Genomic DNA, 20028 nt, shown 5'->3' with positions numbered 1-20028 from the left:
TTATTATCAAACACCTGGTCAGGCCGTTGTGAAATACTTCGTAAAACAACTTCGGAGTAAATCAAATGTTGTGAATCCTCTTTATTTATCCGAGTGACACGAGTTACACGAGGACAATGTTATTTGTATGTTTTTAGAATCAACATTTTAATAGATTTGTTGTGACAAGAAAGGATAAAGTTAAAAATGTATATATTACAGGAAGTTTTAAAGTATCACAGTAAAAGATTAGCGTGATTTGGACATGTTATGCGGAGGGATGATGATGATATAAGCAAAAAAGTAATGAGATTGAATGTGTGAAAGAGGATATGCGTAGGAAGGGGGTAGATTCGGATATGACGGCTGATAGAGATGTATAGAGGAGTAGTATATACTGTGCCGACCCTCAATTGGGATAAGGGCAGGTTGATGATGATGATTTTAATGAAAATTGTATTTTTATTAATGTTCCGATGGTGGTATAACTCCAAGGCGTGTTTTCATGAGCTCTTTTAATAAACTGATTAAAAAACCCCTCAAATATTATATAATTAGCCTTCGAAAATTTTAATAAGAATTAATTAAAACCTGTAGTAACATGAATATTGTTAGTAGAATAAAAATAATACCATGAATTTTAGCTTTTAGTTTTACCAGGAATAGTAGAATTCATACAATAACACGGAAAATTGGGCTCTTTCTAAATTAAATCCAGTACGTATTTCTTTCATAGGAAATTTTTTAAAAATAATTTTGTTTTTAAAATGCTTACTTAAAGTCCATTTAAAAAGTATCCATTTAATGAAAGAACTTATTAAAGTTAAAAAGATAAAACAATTTTAAAAATATACAATACTAGCTGTTGCCCGCGATTCTGTCCGCGTGAAATGAAAAATAAGTTAGTTTCCGGCAATCATTCGAATTTTTCTCACCTTTTAAACCTACCCTACCTCCACGAAAATTTCAAGATTAAGATAAGATAACTCCGTTCAGCCGTTCTCAAGTTTTAGCGAGACTAGCGAACAGCAATTGATTTTAATATATAATATATAGAATAAGTAAAAAGTCTTGTACGCTATTGCGAGATTATTTCAAATGTTGTATATTTAAACACAGGTCATCTGAACACTCTTCTATCAACTTTATTTACATAAACTTTAAAAAACTAAACAACGAGAAGCTAATACTCGTAGTTAATAGATTTATAATAATTTTATAAACACGCACCTATTGTTTAGTGAATATTTTAGTAATAAATCTCAGCTTAACAATATTTTTGCAGACTCTAATATTATTGATTAAATATTCTTTAATCGAGATAATGTTTTATCACCACTAGCGCCCTCTATATGGTTACTATAAACGTATGATATTAATACTAGATACATCTAAGATATTTTTAAGTCTAAACCTACTTTTCCTAGAATTTTTTCTTGGACGTAGCGTAAAATTTATTTTGATAAAGGGCGGGAAGGGAAAGAGGACTAAATTAGGCCTCCGGGACGCACACACATCAGACGAAACACGGAATTGCTTCCACTTGACGCCTGTATTGTGTGGTTGTGGTATTTCACCGGACGAGCCGGGACAATTCGTGCTAAGATGTTAAAGCGGGCTCTACCACTGATAAAAATGTCGTCAGGATGATCTTTTATAAATCAACTTTTACTGTTTATTGCCTTAAATTTTTCCTTCTTTTACTTTTAGTGTTATACCATATATACCTTGATGATCACATTTCTAAGGTATTTTGTTATATTTGTACTTACGATATAAATTAAAACATGGTGTTATATATAATATTATCAATAACAACTCGGGGAGATATACCATAACTCATTCATTGATCCAATCCAACATATCTCTTATGTTTACTTGAAACGAATATGCATTTTATTTTCTTCTTACTACAAATAAGTGAGATTGAATGCCTCTTTATAAATAATTGAGTCATAGTTTCATTGACTAGTCTAGTGGATGACACGACGGACCCATGTTCTATGAAAGCTGAGTCGTTACTTGACTCATTTCTTCTACGTTAAGAATGAACAAGTTTGTATATGACACTTTAACTTCGAATATTTCCAGATATAAGCGCACCTTGTTCTACCAATTTTCGATTATGAAGAACATTTTGATTCAGATGTATTGAAAATTTATCGGAACATATTTGTTTTTTTAAATTTTTTAATAAGTGTCTGTTTTTTTGCCCTGATAAGTGATATTTATCATGACAGTTAAAACCGAATTTAATAATTACTGATACTGTTTTTAACCTTAACTTTTTATCACTTTGCTGGCGATAATTTGGGTAAACAAAAATTGTTATTTTCATTAAAATGAAATTGGTTTATAAATAAATTGGAACAGGTAATATAAAAAGGAATGGATCTGAATTAAATTGAATATGAACATTAAAGTTGGGAGTTTTTTAATTATATATAAATTTCGAAATTATTAAAATATCATTAAAAAGGAAAAATCGGCAAATAATAATGTAAAAAGATAAACTATATTACACCTAATTAATTGCAATATAATTTCTACGATATTAATTCTGTCTTATGTTTGTCAGTCTATAGACATAAACCTATCTTTAGCGTGAACGGTTAATTGGTTTTTGAGGTGAAAATCTCTGTATGAAACATATCATAATATCTTTCATCATGTCTATCATCTTTGATAAAATAGATCTCAGAAAACCACGGTTTCTTTTTGGGAGTAACCTGAAGACTATAGTGCATTACAATGGCTTATTATTTAATATTTACAAATCATGCCTTTGTACAATGTGGTGACCTTAACACATATTACAGCGGAGCTATAGGAAACCTCAAATTAGCAATTACATTACATCTAACAAACAGTATAAATTAATCGTTGGTTTCTGAAACCAAAATTCAACTTCGTCCGCGCTGATTTAATAATAAACTTAATTGGTAGCGTACGTGTTCTTCAAAGCTAAGTTCTTTACATAAGCCAAATTACATAGAGATCCGTGAAGCCGTTCTGGACATACCTTCAAACATCTATCCATCCGTCCATCCATCAATCTAAATATTCGCATTTATAATATAATACTAGTAAAAGGTAAAATATCTTTTTTCCTGTCATATATCTTCCAATATTTGTAATTCTATGTCAAAAACTCACCCTAAGTGGACTATTTTGAGTATAATAACAACCTAATTATAACGCTTTACTTACCGTGAGTTTCTGAAACCAAAATCTCCGTTCAAAAAATTTGTTATATCTGTGTTGTCAAAGATAATGACATGGATGACGATATGTTTAATACAGAAATGTTAGTCTCTGAAACCCATGGTTAGTACCTCAATAAGATACATATTACTAAAGAGTTTTGAAATATTTTTACATTTAACTTTGTATGGATAGTGTATGGAATATGTATATTACAAAGGACCAGGAGTAAGGAGAACAAAGCATTAATAAAAAGTGGTAACGACTCTGGCGTGTTACGCCAAGTAGTCGAACCCGAGACTTGGACGTTATTTAACGCGTCCACTGATAATGTCGATACTCACTCGTACAAAAGGTAATTGTTCTCTCAAACAATAAAGTTTAATAACGTAAGGTTCTAAGTAAGGTAGAGGGGGGGTATTGTAAGATTGGTCGCTGACGTCGATAGGCTTTGGTTAGATAACGTCTTGTATACGGCTGTTTTTTTTTTCTTAGGTAACTTTAGCAACACTTCCGCAATTTTATACTGATTCATTCTTTCATAATTGTTTAGGACCGTTTGACGTTGTATAAGTCGCAGTTTTTACGTCTTTCCGCGTTATGTACACCCGTCAGCTTTTTATATTTTTTTAGTCAGACCGCATTTTTACTTGGTTTGACTTATCTTTCAAAGTACTTCCTACTTAGGTTAACAATTTTTTCTAAGTTCATTTTCCAGTTTATTTTTAATGTTTACATCTTGAAGTCATCTTGGTTGTTGTTGGTTTTTCATGATGAAGTCAAGCATTCTCAAGTCTCTCTGAACCATTTCATCTTACTAACAATATAAATGTGTGTTTAGATGGAAGGATGGATGTTTCTTTAAGGTAATCCACAACGGCTGAAATTTGGAATACATATAGAAAATAGCCTAAAAGAACACATGAGCTACTAATTATATTTGATTTTAATTCCGAGCAGATTCGCGGGCGACATCTAGTTAGTTATATAAGTTAAAATCATTGTAGAGTAGTAAGATTACAAGCTGTTTACAGTTTAGTGGTGACACATATATTTTAAATGCACGTGTCGTAAATAAATCATATAATGAAAATATTTTCCCTTTTGCGTCTTTAATAAATATGTTGACATTGGAAAATGCCACTAGATAAGATGTACTTAGGTAACGTTATATTATTATTTACAACCCTTTGTTGATGATAATAATGTCAGCTCTGATCTACTTTAATGCTTCAACGATGGCCGTAATGTAGGTCATACGAAGAAGGTCAAGCTAGTCCTCAGATAAGGTAACCAACTGTATAGTAATTAATATATAGGATGTTACGAAATCCGATATACGATGACTTTAGGGTATAATAGTACAAGTTTGAGCTTGTGACTTATAGTTAGTTCAATATTTGTGCTACTGGAGCTTCAGGCAACTGCGAGCTGCCTTTGGACGCAAACAAATAAACTATACCCTTAGTCTAGATGGTCACTAAGGTAGTTTTAGTATGAGAAATGTACACAGATTGCCTATGTGTGTACGGTAGTGAATCTGTTATGTGTAGACGTACACGTACATTTTTTTATTGTAATCGTATTGAGTTATAAACGGTTTGCAACAAGAGCACAGAGAGGTTAAGGGGACGTGACCGTTAACTGACGTCAGGGGTTCGAGAGTGATTACTGCGCCCGCTAGATAGCACCGATGTCGTTGTGTTAGATAACAGCAAATCTCAGCTCGTATATTATTTATCTTTAGAAAAAAATATAATTAAGTTCAACAAATTGACAAAAACACATTCCATAGAAAAATTTAAAGAGCACTGATATTTCTAGAAGAGAAACTATTTTCGTCGATTCGTATATCTTATGTTATAAACGTGGGAGATAAATTTAAACTGACACTCCTATTTGAGTCAACAATAACGAGTGATAATTAATAAGTAATAAATTTGTTTTATTGTACACTCCTTAAAACATGTCGAAACAAGAATGTAAGGATTGTATTTTATTTAGGTATAATGTAGATAGCACGCAGACAAGTGAATAATTTTTGCATTCATATTATTTATATAACATAAATAAATTTATTCCGTATTTTGTTGATACTTAAACAATGCGTACTAGTTATAAATCTGCGAGTAATTAATGTCTCGTGTTTACGAAAATAAGTAAAGTTTACAGATTAGAGTTATTCTAGAACAACGTAAAATGGTCATGGTCACGGATATTATTTATATTTTATGTATTAATCATCATTCTATATATAAAAGAGTAAACTTACATAACTATCAACTATTGGACCTAGAGACTTGAAATTTTACATAGACGTTTCTGTTAGTACATAGTCGACTACTAGGTAGGATTTTTAGTTCATTCAAAATAGACCGCAGGTTGGGGGTAAAAGTTTGTAGAATAGAAAAGGTTTTTTAATCTAATCTCTAAAGGTCTTAGTAGTAATGGTCATTTTCCACTTTTAAACTTCACGCGGATGAAGTCGCGGGAAACAAATATTATTACGTGTATTACATGACTACATTATCTAATCAATTCAGCTAACATTATAAGCTTTATACTTCTAAATAACAATATGAACCTATTTATAACATTTTCATTTAGAAACCAGCACGATATGGGTAGCACTTATCGCACGCAAGATGGCGCTGTGCGTAATTGTATTGACATTAAAAACGTAAAAGAACATTCAATAAGACAAATGAAGAATAAAACATAATTATTAATTATAATAGTTACTGGCAACTGAGAATGCAATAGACAAAAATGAATAAAAAGAAAATTAAGCGGGAAACAGTTTGAAATGAGAAGATAAAAAGCTATATAACAAAGATTTATTTTGATGATGCAATTTTGTTAATTTTATAAATAATATATCTGTTACAACGAAATAAAGAATTATTTATCAATGCTAGTTTACATTTATACACAGTGCTTGTACAGTGTTTCATTTTGTTTCCTCCGTGTGCCTTACCGTGTTAGTGTGCCCACCTCGTTATGTCGGTAAAATCAAGCTACATGAATACTCGCCTTAAGTTTTCAGTTTCTGAATGATACAATTAAATGCACTACTGATTTGGAAACGACACCCTATTAGACATACTGAGCCTTATATCACTTATTGTGGGTTTCAAAAATAATGAAAGGTATGACAGTATTTTTTTTACAAAGATTTGGGTGTCAGAAACCCACGGTTAGTAATCTAATTAGTGTTTTGATACAAACGTATTATTATTTTGTACGATTTTCTTTCCGTTTCCTGAGTCTTTTTTACTAATTGGCTATCATTTTCCTTGTCTTGTTGTGATTAAATTAATAATGGAATTTTATATTAACAAATAATTTTATATAAATAATATTTACGTTTTATGTATTTGTTTTGTTTTTTTAATTAAATGGATAAAAAGAATAACTTCCTAATAAAATGCGATATGCGAAAAGCTGCAAGCGATATTTTTGCGGGCATTTGTCGTGAAACATAAGTTGGACATATAATGATAAACCGGATCATAAATAAATTATCGCCGTTCACAGATCGAATCAATTTAATTCGATGTCCAATCGATTTAGGTGTAAACTGCAGTAAAAGCCTCGGCGTACCACTATCACATTATAACCGAGAAGTGTTCGCTCCTATTTGTACGGGATTCGTCACACCCAGCTTTACGATCACAATTGTACCATAAGGGTCAAATGCAGCTTACGCTTTTTATTGAACATTCTTCTAGTAGATTAATGAATTTATTCAGTATATGTATAATACTTCATTGACACTCACTTTTAACATTTTTAACAGACATGAATTCGGAACAGAAAGATAAGAAAGGAATTAAGTAGTAATCAATAGCGTATTTAATAAAATTGATATAGAAAAATTGTTAGGATGCTAGTGAAGGTTTGTGCCTTAAAAATCTTCAGGAATAGAATTTTTCTTTTTTAATAAAGATTTTTGTTTGCTTTTTATTTTAATATTGCTAGTTGGTATACATTCAACACTTCAACAGTGGTAGAGCCCGCTTTAACATCTTCTCACGAATTGGCCTGGCTCGTCCGGTGAAATACCACGACCACACAAAAAACAGGCGACAAATGGAAGCAATTACGCGTTTCGTCTGATGAGTGTGCGTCCCGGAGGCCTAATTTAGTCCTCTTTCCCTTCCCACCCTTTTTCTTATACGGAAAGGATGGGAAGTGGAAGTGGACTTTCCGGATGAGAGGATGCATGGAAAGGGAAAATATCTTCTTCCTGTCCATCCTCCCCTCCGTCGATTAAAGGTAGGCAACGCATATGCAATTGCGTATGTCTATGGGCAACGGTAACTTCGCTATTTCAGCGATTTCAGGTGGCCGCTCGCTCGTTTGCCACCTTATGATTTAAAAAAAAAAGAAACTTCGTTCTCTTCTTAGACAGTATGTTGGTTTTACTTCACTATATCCTCTACATATTTGTCTAAAATAACATTTCTTAATTGAATAAGTGACGTCATCAACAAGTAACATAAAATGGTATCTATGATTTATACCAGACTACAAGCTTCAAGGATACATATACGTAAGCTGAAATAGCTGCAGTTTTTAGAACCGTACGGTGCAACCGGACGGCATTAATGACTTCGCAATTTACTCGCCGAATCGAACCCCGCAATACGTTATTTCAGTGCGGGCGATTAAATCTATCAATGAATTTCCGGCAGCCAACGCCTGACACTTTTAATATCGACAATCAACCCGCCGCGTACTCAATGAACAATGCTGGTATGGTCGTAAATTAAACGTTTCTAACTTCGTGCTAACAGTGGGCCGTTTTAAGGCCAACTGACCCGTTCTTTTAGGAGAACGAGAGACGTTATTTCTAGGCGATGCGTCGCGAAAATATTTAATAGTCGTAGGTCCATCGATGAGTACTCGTAAACAACAATATTGTCATCTCTCTTTTCTCTTTGAATAAACAGCGTGAGGATAGTGTTATCTTATACACGATTCGACAATTAAAATTCTCATTTGCTGTCAGTACCTTTCAAGTAATACATGCATCGCAAGCCACGTCCCATTTCTAGTACCATCAGCAAATTAGTTAAAGGTAAAAATCGTATACAAAACATTCATTATCAGAGCAACTCTTAAACAAATCTTTTAGGTATAGTATCAAAGCATTTGGTAGGCATATTGAAGATCAAAGGATAGGTGCACTAGTACGAACTTGAGATTAATTAAACATCCGCAAACTCCATACCTTCTTAGAATATAATCGGAATTACACAAACATTAACGATAGCGAACATTGTATCTTTATTTAACTCTTTTATAAACTTTTGTTTTTATTTGGGCTACGTAATTTTTTTTACGACCTAGATGATGCCCTCGACTCCGTCCGTAAGTATTCCATACTATGGTCTTCATCCATAAGACACCTTATCATACATAAGGCAGTATAATATTGGTTATTTAAGACACTATCAATTGGAATCCTTTAGCGCGAATAGCGCGCTTCCATTACCAAGTCAAGTGTCAGAATGATTAGTGAGGGGACATAAACGTCGACATTTTCGTAAGGCAAGTGTTGCGCCAGTACACCGACAGAGTGTCGGATTTTCAGTTACACAGTTTTAAAAATCTACCAAAACAAAAGATTATTTGTATGCATTTTATTCTCGAGATCTTATGGTACATTTATTGCATGTATTGGAATGCAACTTAAGGTAAAGCAAGAAAGAATACTTTAAACTAAGAAACCTTCCCTAGCTTCCTGAGAATATCATGCCAAAGTTTCATCTAAATCTGTCAATTGATAAGAACGTCTAGAAGACGAACAAACAGACATTATTTGCGAAAGAACAATGATCGTATAATTAACGAACATATGTTAAAAGATCATGTATCATCAATATAAAGTAAAAGTTGCTAACGCGAGGAAGACTTTGATATACAGCGCTTTATTTACTGTTATGGCTAAAGGCATAATCGGTTACTAATACCCGAGTTAATACGGCACGTTTCTTCCTACCAACACCCTGTATCGTATTTCTACGGAGTCTTAATTTATAAATAGTCAATTATTTCGAGATGTTATTACTGTTTCATGCGTGATCATGAAATAAGATATGAAGCGATTAATAGCGAATAACATTTTTACCTAATATTTTATTTGATTTCGTGAAAATTGTAATAAAGTCGTGAAGTCGAGAACACTATTTGAGTTAATAAAAGTACACAGGCGGTGCTAGAGTTGCCCTTCAGATGATACCAAACTGTACCATATCGACTACTACAAACGCTATCCATGTGGCCGTCTTAATTTTATGTATCGTCCTGCACTGTTTATGTATGGGCAACATCAACAGCTGATCTAAACTTCATACGCTAGAATATATTAGTATTGACTACAGTATGATCTTAAAAAAGGTACATTGTACGCAAAATATGTTCTTTAAACTAACCTGTATGCTGCATGCCTCCTGTGCACAGATTTGCCGACGGTGCCAGTGAATAAGACGGCTCATCTTTCGGCTTCAGAAGTTCGTGCGTAGAGACTGCATGGATCGACAGCTCCTAGACATAAAAACAAGGTTAAATACGCTTAGTCATCACTATACACAAAGGTAACATCACCTGATGTTAAGTGATCATTTACTAATACATTGCTATACCTTTTTTTATAAACGTGTGGACAAAGATAAGCAAGTTGGGAGACCGAATCACTCATATAAATTTCAAATGTGTACGTAATTCCCAATCCTAAAGGTGAGTATACACTAAAACATTTATCTAAAACAGCACAACGAGCAACTCTATGACATGTATTAGTGTATAAACCTTTCACTAAGCAGACGTACTTTAGAAACTATGCATGTACCGTTCAAGAAAAAAGAAAAGCTCAAGAAATAACTCTAGTGTATAATTTACCTTTACGAAACCAAAATACTTTATCTATTCTACTAGTACAGAGTATTAGGCAAGTTTGCAGAAATTGTATTCTATTTTAAAGAATATCGTATAATTGTAAAAAAACAGTGCTTATTCATCATTTAACAGTGATAGATCCCGCTTTAATATCTTCGCACTGATTGGCCTGGCTCGCCCAGTGAAATATCACGACCACACAGAAGACAGGCGTGAATCGGAAGCACTTCCGCGTTTTGTCTGATAAGTGCGCGTCCCGGAGGCCTAATTTAGTCCTCTTTCCCTTCCCACCTTTATCTTATAAGGAAAGGATGGGAAGTGGAAATGGACTTTCCGCGTGAGAGGATGCATGGGAAGGGAAAATATTTTCTTTCTGTGCATCCTCTCCTCCGTCGATTAAAGGTAGGCAACGCATATGCAATTGCGTATGTCTATGGGCAACGGTCACTTCGCTATTTCAGTAACTTCAGGTTCGCTCGCTCGTTTGCCACCATATGATATAAAAAAATAAAAATAATACCATATTACTCAATGAAAGTGAATGAAAGGCGTATTGTTAGTATTACGTATATTTAGTTATTAACAACAAGAATCATTCATCTATATAAGATTTCAATTAACAGGTTTCATTTAATAGGTTTCATTGGTGGATATAAAATATTTATACTTAAAAATTTTAAAGTTCTAAAGTGAAAAAGTACTTTTAAACTAAGTTAAGATTTATAAAGCTAAAACTTCTGAATACTTAATTTGAATGTAGCAAAGTTTCTTAAAGTTGTTAAATCTACATTATAATGCGGACTCCAAAGAACTTTTCGTAATTATTTAACTTTTCGACTATTGAATTTGTGCAATAGTGAAATTCGATATTAATCTAGAAATGACGGAATTTTAATTCCTGGTCGTAAGTTAGAATTAGAAGTGAAAAATAAGAGGTCGCGACAGAAGACAAACAGATGCGTTCCCGGCTTCTATTTTTTTTTTAAATTTTACTATAAGTTTATCTGATCTTTCGTCGCTGTATGATCGTTGCGAAAAAGTCGCTGCGATATTCAAAATGGCGGAGCAAATACATATAAGCATTTTTAAAGTTCGTGTCACCAAATGTGTAGTCAAACTACGCGCTAAGCGGTAGTCTCGACGACATGGTCGAACAATAGTAAGAGATATCTGGGATATGCGTAGCTTGATAAGTGCCAAAGAATAAATTCTGCATAAGTCCTAATTTTATGTCTCGAACTGTAATATTAAAGTCATTTAAAGAAAAGTGTAATTTTACTTATGACATTCCTTGAGATAAATGTCTTTTAGTCGGATTGATAGAATCTAGTTGAGCAAAGCATTTGCCTCGCTATGCCACTTCGGCGAATTCGGGTGTCTTCTTGTTTGTCACCTTTGATTATAAAAAAAGAATTGAAGACCGTCTTTGTTTGAAATTTGCAGAGTTGCAATTGACTTGCACGTGCTATTTTATGTCAACGTTACAAAAATACTATCGCGTGCCTTTCAGTTTAAAATTGTGAAATGATATCGGCCCCTTTGAGTTTCGTATTTCAAATGAATCGAATGGAATCATTTGCTTGTATTTTTCATTTACTAATTATGTACCTGTACTTAGGTAAATAAGTAAATAATTGTTATAAATGCGCAATAACACTTGACATATTATATAATACATTTTTTTTAAATTAAAATATTAGCAGATTTTTTTTGGAAATTTACTAATATTTCTTTTACCATTCCAAATAAGGTCTGGGCTTGTGCTAGAATATGGTTTACGACAATAGTCGAATGGCGGGATTCGAACCTCCGTCGTAGTGATCGGAAATCTGTACCCTTAACCTTTAGGCTATTGACGCTATACAATGTGTGTCTACTTTTTACTTTTAATCTATTTAGTTGAAAATATTATAAAAGTAACTAAAAGAGTATATTATAGTCCACATAATACTGATTCTTTTCCAAATCGTATGCCTTATTCATTTCTTTTAATGAATCCAAACATTATATTAATCATGATTGCAATGTTCCCGAACAACGAGTAATAAAAAATATAAATTTGATTAGTTTTACTGATTTTATGTAAAGATATTTATCGTAAATTTTCCTACAAATAGATGAAACGCTTCTAAGATATTAGAACGTTCTCAAAGAAATTAGCACCCATCGAACTAACACGTGCGTCCGATATTTTTCTAATGTTAATATTAAATCGAATCTCAAAGAGATGGCCAATAAATATTCAACAATGTCTATTTTTACATACGTAGGACGCTTTCTACGATCTTGAATGAACGGCAAGACGACCCTCCTCGTAATGTGTCCGTAAGCAACGGTACAGCGCACAAGAGACAAGCGGGCAGTGTCAACTATACAAAAAATATTCACTTGTCGTTAAATTCCTCCGCCGTGACACTATTATTGATATTGACACATGTTGTTTTCTCTTTTTCTCTCAAAGAAAATAAGAGGGATGATATGATTTTATACAAGTAATTCAATATACGAATCAAAGAAATAGAAAAGAAGTATTTCTTTTAAAAAAAAGTATTTAGTTAAATTTGAAGTATTTCAAATGTAACTAAATACTTTTTTTTTAATATATTTTAATTTATGGGCGTTATTATAACGAATTATATGTAGAGCCAATGCCCACCAAACATTTCATTGACGATTCTCATATTTTTTTTAAATGTAAGTTTACTTACACTTTATTGCATCTAAATTCTCTTAGAGAAAAGTAGTAAGACAGTGCAATAGTACAAGATAATGTGTTTTGTAAACGTAGAAAAAGATTACTATTTTTTTTTTGCCTTGAATAAATTTTAGCTTCGAATGTAAGTTACTATTAAGGTTATGATGTCGCGTGAGTTAGAAATTTATTTAGTACTAAACTTAATATTTGGTATAGCAAGTTAGCAACAAATGTCCGCTTAGTTCTTGGGCCGAGGAGTCAGCATTTTGACAGTGTCAGCTACACCCGAGCTGATTTGTTCGCAGCAGCTGCGGGAGCGCACCTATTAACCGCTGATACATGTTTGTCAGCCGGCTATTAGGGTGAAAGAGATGAAATTTTAAAATCATCTATAAAAGAGCGAGATCGATTCATTTCTCCGATTCACGACCGATATTTATTTGCTGCATCGTGACATCCGAGAAAATTTCTCGTACAGAAAAATTGGAATTGAAATACAAATGAGACATCTTCGCTGGCAGGCTATTCCTCTTGTTTCTTTATATAGAAACATCGGTCAAGGAATATTACATTTTTAATATACCAGCGGTCTCTTTAATTTGAAATTAACGAAACATTCATAATCTGTTAAATAGACGGATATAAAAATTTTCAACAACGTTAAGAGGAAATGCATAGTTCCGTTTTGACAAATTTGATAAACATCTTGTGTGTTGAACACAAACATAATCATTAAGACATTTATTAGACGTGCCTGTTTGTTGAATATATATTGTTGGTCGAACATTAACCATGAAAATTTGTCAACGCTACGTTAGTTTACTAACACAGAAGCAATAAAACAAATGAATTATGTCCTTCCTTAAACTCTCACTCACTATGAATGAATCATTTTTGCATTTCGTTATAAAATACATTTATATTATGTTCAATCATTCTAATTGAAATAAGAAAAGAATTTTCTTTCATTTTGTGTTAACACCGAGAACCTAAGTGAGGACGACGACTCAATTTTTTAATATTGTTTTAAACACGTTTATGGATTTGCAATATTAAGAAGCAATAATAAGCTTGAACTATTAATAAGTACAGGATAATAGTTTAAACTCGGTTCTTGGTTAATAAACTTTGTATGACGTTGATTTTCCATAACATAGCTTAACCCAACATCAACCACTAAGATGACCCTATTCCTACAACTGAAAAAGGGATTTTTTATATTCAGATCAACTTCCTATGACTGTCTTTTTACATATTTCAAATAGCCTTAAAATATTTTTTCTAACCTGCTTTACAATTTGCTTATGACAAGAAATAAAAGTTACTCAAGCTAAACAGTGGGTTTCCACTGACGAAACCCATATACAAAAACTTGTCTCTACAACTACCTTAAAATTACTTACTTTCTTAATACCTGTAGGTATCTAGACAAGTGTCAAAAAATAAAATGACCTCCTCCTTATTGAAGACGGAAAAAATTGAGATCTAAATTCAAACTACGTATGAAGGATTGTTGAAAAGAATTGACTATTCTGACCTACATGAAAATGTTTTTGTTACATTACCAATACGTTCCAAAAAACTTGATGATTTATATTGTTATGATACATGCCGTTGTTTGAAACATGTTATCGCCCTAAAATATACTAAAGAACAAAAGTAAGAATGCGTCAAAGATTCGTTACAGCGATCAAAAAAAAAGAATATGTATAATAGGGTTGTCAAAATATAAACAAATATAATTCATCACTTGCCTATTCGTATTTTGAAGAATTCATTGTTTTCCAAACGCGTCCTCGAAAGTTCACGTTGTCGTAATATGTAATTGTCTAAAATATGCACAATATAGTTGGAAACAAACAAATATAATATGACTGTATGAAAAATATCTGCCAACTTCGATATAGTGACGGAGCGACAGTGGATCGCAGGATGGGATTAAACGAAAATAGCGTGGTAATTAATGGGAGTTCCCGAGCCCACAATCTCGGAACGGGACGCATTTCGAGAATTTCAACTCGTATTAAATATTAAGAAAAAATATAGTTCAATTAAGTTTACACTTCGACATTTTATATAAAAAAAACTTACTTCTTTAAAAACCTAGCCTAATGAAAACTCAGCTCCCTCGACGGATCATTGTACTCATGTAGCGATAAGTACAAAACAGAACGTTATTAAAAGATTTTATGTGATATAGGTGACGCCTATGATTCCATCAGCGAGGAATTAAAAAAAATAGTCTGTGTTCTTCCAGGCTTCTACAAGTATGCCAAATTTCATCAAGATCGATGCAGCCGTTCTGTAGATACCTTCTAACAAATCATCCATCATAGCATTTGAATATATTTTAGTAATATTAGTAACAATACGTTTTTGTTTTCCAAATGGATATGACACAATATTCTAATATTTTGTGCATACGCATATTAAATAACACTCACATTGATCACTTGTTCATGTTTGTACGCAAACCAAAGGGATCAGAGATTACAGTTTTCCATTTACACCGAAACTATTCCGAGAAGACAGTCAGGTATGAAAAAGCACCGGATTAAGTTGCTTTTACGCTGAATGCTAACACTGTTATTGTATTCGTGTTATGTCGTTTTTAATGGCTTTGTGTTATATAGATTATATTGCAATTCCCTTTTGCCGATGGAACATTGTTGTCATATGTAAATATAATATTTGAAATATATTACTGAATTTAATATTCGATTGTTGATAGATGGATGGATGTTTGTTAGAAGTTATCTCCAAAACGGCTGCATGGACGTTGAAATTTTGGCATAGATCTAAATGATATAGTCAAGAAGAACTCAAAGGCTTCTAATTAAGATTTTTTTAATTACTCGCGGACGGAATCACAGGCGACAGATAGTATAACATATTTCTAAAATCAATAAACAGTACTGAAGTTAATTATAATCTAGTTTCATATTTAATTATCTCAGCCTTTATTTAGGCCATGAGCTGTGTATTTAATTGCTTTAATTTGTATCCCATACATCTGAAAAATAGGTCTGAAATCATTGCAACCTAAAAACAATGTGAAACCGATATGCTTATTATACAAATGGTGTTCAGATATCTTAATAGATTTACTTTTAAATTATTCAAACTTTTGTGAGACATTATAATAAACTTATATAAAAAACGGCTAAACACTCACGTAGATTTGTCAGGTGGCGGCACCGACTAGTTTCGAGCCCATCGGGGGCTTCATCAGAGTGAGTGGGTATTATTTCGCGGACGCTACCCGTCGCTCACATGTTTATAGATTTACTGTTATTAATATTACTGTATATAATATATTTAAACATTTTTGTTGATAATCTAGACACTTGGATGATATAAAAGTGTTGTTATCGAGTTTTAAAATACTATAAGTTGACAACGAAGTACATCTTAAGCTGTCTATTATACCTATGTTATATAAACAAGTGAACACGTGTTTTATGTGCGAGAAATCATTTATATAAATAATTCTAAAGTATTTATGTCCATCCCCTAATGATCGCTATTTCTATTGAATACAATATTTATGCACCATCTTAAAGTTAATTTTTTCGAATGCAGAAGAGTTTTGTACGATTTAAATAAAAACAAATTAATAACTATACAGAAAATCTTTTTCCGGCATCGACGTGATTCATGGAAACAAATTATTTTTCAACGGCTAAGGACAGTTGAAATCTGTTTAATTTATGAACGACGAAAATAATTTGTAACGTTGGTCTTAACGGTGACTCGGTCAGAGCTATACATCTTTTAAACGAAAATTATTGACACTTATAAGCAAATAAAAGACAACAAATTTTTAGATAAGTAAGAACTTTAAATATTTTTTTATCCCATAAATTTTACTTCTTACTTCTAACTTTACTATCTTACTAATATTATGAATCCGAATGTTTAGATGGATGTCAGTTTCTTTGAAGATATCTCCAAACCGGCTCAACAGACTTTGATGCATTTTGGCACACATATACATTGGAAGACAACATAGGCTATTTATTAATTTTTTTTCTAATTCCACGCGGATGAAGTCGTGGGCGACAGATAGTTAAGTATTAAAACTGCTTATTTACAACTTAAAGTAAAATAATAGCGTTCCAAATGTTTATACTAGTTTGGTTATAATTAGCAAAACCGAAAAATATAACAATGTAGTAGTATTAAAAAATAAGAATAATCAGAATATATAAATACTGTTAACATATCAAAATATACTCTGGAATATTTAACGTACTACCAATTCCAACTAATTGTTTTGAATAAATAACATTAGTGTACAAATATCATAGTTAAACATTTTAATTTAATATTAAACATTACAAAGTTTTTATTAACTCACAGAGTATTGAAATCTTACTATTTCCCAGAAATGTTTTGCTTATTTATAAAACAAATTTAAATAATATTTAAAGTACGTTAAAACGTCAAATGTATTCAATTTTAAACTGTAATCTATTTATAAAAATCAATTACTGTACGTTAGTCGCAATAAAACTAGAGAACGGCTGAACGGATTTGTTATCTTATGTTAGCGGAGGTCTAGGGAAGGTTTAAAAGGTGAGAATTTTTTTTTCATTCGGATTCGCGTGCGACAGCTAGTAAAAAATAAAAAATCTAGTAACATCTCTACATATATGACATAATACTATGAAGCAAAGGGAATAGAAAAACAAACAAAAATGTCATTTCATTATGTTCAGTATGTTTACGTAGACCATCTTCACTTATGTTTAGGCTAGAGTTTATGTAAATTCTTTATAATTGTTGCTAAATCACTAAAATGATAAGCCTTCACAAAAAGATTACGAATAAAAACTTAAAAATGTTTTCTAAACATGCACGGTTTTATTTTACATCTTGAGACATAATATAGTAGCACATGCTAATTTTTTTTTATAAATTAAATAAGCTGTCGCCCGCGACTTCGTCCGCGTGCATATATAAAAAAACTAAATATATAGATAAGTTAAATAAAAATCAACTCTTCAAGGCATAAACTCGAAAAAAAAAAGAATAAATAGTATCCTATGTCCGTCTCCTGGCTCTAAGCTACCTCCTCACCAATTTTCAACCATATCGGTAAAGCCGTTCTTGAGTTATAAATAGTGTAACTAACACGACTTTCTTTTATATATTTAGATTACTACGTTTGAATGAAACTCGGAATTTTTAAAGAAACCACTATATGAACGAATCAGTTAGATGGAAACTAACATATCGTAACATTAAGTACAAGCCGAAGTGAAATTTGTCAGGACACATTTTGTCGTTTCAAAATCGACCAATTACCTAATGGAGAAAATGTTGGTTGTTGGTTAACATTTTATTTATATTTAGTTTGAAATAAATTCCTGTTAACCTGTTTTCCTACATAAAGGCAAAGGACGATTCGAAACATTGTCATAACCTCAACAACATATCTTCAATCCCGTAACCCAAAGGGGTAGGCAGAGATATATGAAATCTATTTGGTAGGTTCCTACTCCTTTCCTACAACTTTCTCCCTTCTCCTTTCTTCTTCATTAATTCGTAGTTTTCTTGCGATCTTAATACCGTCCTTCTTGAGTACTTTGTATCTAAATTTAACTATCCAATTTAATAGGCCAAATTTCTATTCTTAATCTATATAACAAATATAAACAATAATTACGTCTCCTATAACTTGGTTTTGAAATCAAAGCGAAGAAAATGAATTTGGAATTCGCACAGACAGATGCGTCCTAATAAACTTTTACCAGACGCGCTCACTATCCGGTACTATTAGTGTTCTATCAGTGTGTTGCAGGGTTATTTTGTTAGACAAATAACTCTGGGGCGCACCTCCGTTGCACTCTGTCAAATACTATGTACGTTGTTTCGCCTCCAATCGCATCGCATCTGCGTCTCTCACAGTAGACAAGATCCTAATTAACTCTTTACTTTTGACTGAGTATTTCTACAGGTGATTGAAATAAGGCTATGTGTCTGGACAAAGCTAAAATGTATTTATATGTTACTAATGATTCTAATATTTACTCTGCAAGAAAAGAGAATGATGTTCTTCATATGATCTGTTTTAATTATTAACAAACAACTTAAATTTCGTGTCTTTTCGAGCTAATGCAAGACAAATTCCGGAACTGATTATTTGAGGCTACAAGCCTAACATCATTTAGGTTAAGTTAAATATTTCAATAACTAAAATCTGAAACCTTATGGCCAAATGGCAAATGGCCAATTTCATTATGAATTTAAAAAAAAACAATTGATGATTATTATTTTAAACAATAGTTAGCCTATATTAAAACCAATGACATTATTTTGTAGTTTCATAAGTTAAACAATATAATATATTTATTGTTTTCATGGTACACCATAAAATCTTAGTGGCCCTTATTTTGTTTTGAGTAGTATAGTTTCGCTCTCATCATCTTATATTGGTATTATATTTTAAAATCAAAGTTTATACAAATTTTATTTAATAAAACACAAAGTCCATATCACCTTGATACAACAGTAGTTATATAACAAACTACGATTATTTAGTAAAATATTATAATAACACTGATTTTCAACAATACATGCTATTAGATAAAATATAAATATAAAATCCAAATCACGTACTTCCTATACTTTCTTTCACATCTGCGTATGTGAACGTAAATACGCACTAAATAAGAATACACTTTCTAAACGCTTTCTTAAGTTTTTTTTTTATAACAGAAGGGGGCAAACGAGCAGCGGGAACACCGAAGTGTTCAACGATGCCCATGGACATCAGCAATACCAGATGAACCGCAGATGCGTTACCGGCCTTTGAGGTGGTGATAGGCTCGCTTCTTGAAGGACCCTAAGTCGTATTTTCACTAATTTAAAATTGCTTATTCGATACGTAGAGCAGCAGTGATATTGTAGGGCGAGGTGTGGCGTTCGCTCAAGGCGCCAGGCGTAAGGGGGCATAGCAGGCGCCAGAATCAAATAAAAAAGGGCGCCTGAGTTGCCTCCTAATATACCCAATCTTTTAAAGATATCGCCGTCACCAAAAAAGGGGGCGGCGCAAAAATCTCGCCCAAGGCGCCGGAAATGCTAAAACCGATCCTGGATAGGAAGGAAATGTTTTGTACTTGATTACTTAAAGTTTTTTCAGATTTATTTTTATTTTTTGCAAAAAAATTATATGTTAAATTGCATACGTTCCCTTTATCGCAAGCTATGGATATTCGACAGATAGTTTCCGTCCCTTTCTG

The 20028-nt window shown here is 32.4% G+C and overlaps 1 protein-coding gene across 8 annotated transcripts in view; it reads right to left on the bottom strand.

Annotated features, from left to right (window-relative positions):
* The window catches only part of LOC106126318 (forkhead box protein L2), a 48460-nt gene that overhangs the window by 14161 nt on the left and 14271 nt on the right, over positions 1-20028 (bottom strand). For all 8 annotated transcript variants that reach the window (XM_013323907.1, XM_013323902.1, XM_013323901.1 and 5 more), the window contains one exon: positions 9624-9735. In XM_013323907.1, coding sequence (XP_013179361.1) covers positions 9624-9735 — 112 coding nt within the window. The remainder of the gene's footprint in view (positions 1-9623; positions 9736-20028) is intronic.

This window comes from Papilio xuthus, unplaced genomic scaffold (genome assembly GCF_000836235.2).
Source record: "Papilio xuthus unplaced genomic scaffold, Pxut_1.1 DF825017.1, whole genome shotgun sequence".
Lineage (NCBI taxonomy): Eukaryota > Metazoa > Arthropoda > Insecta > Lepidoptera > Papilionidae > Papilio > Papilio xuthus.
The sequence above is the reverse complement of the archived record's forward strand: the minus strand, read 5'-3'. Positions and strand labels throughout refer to the sequence as shown.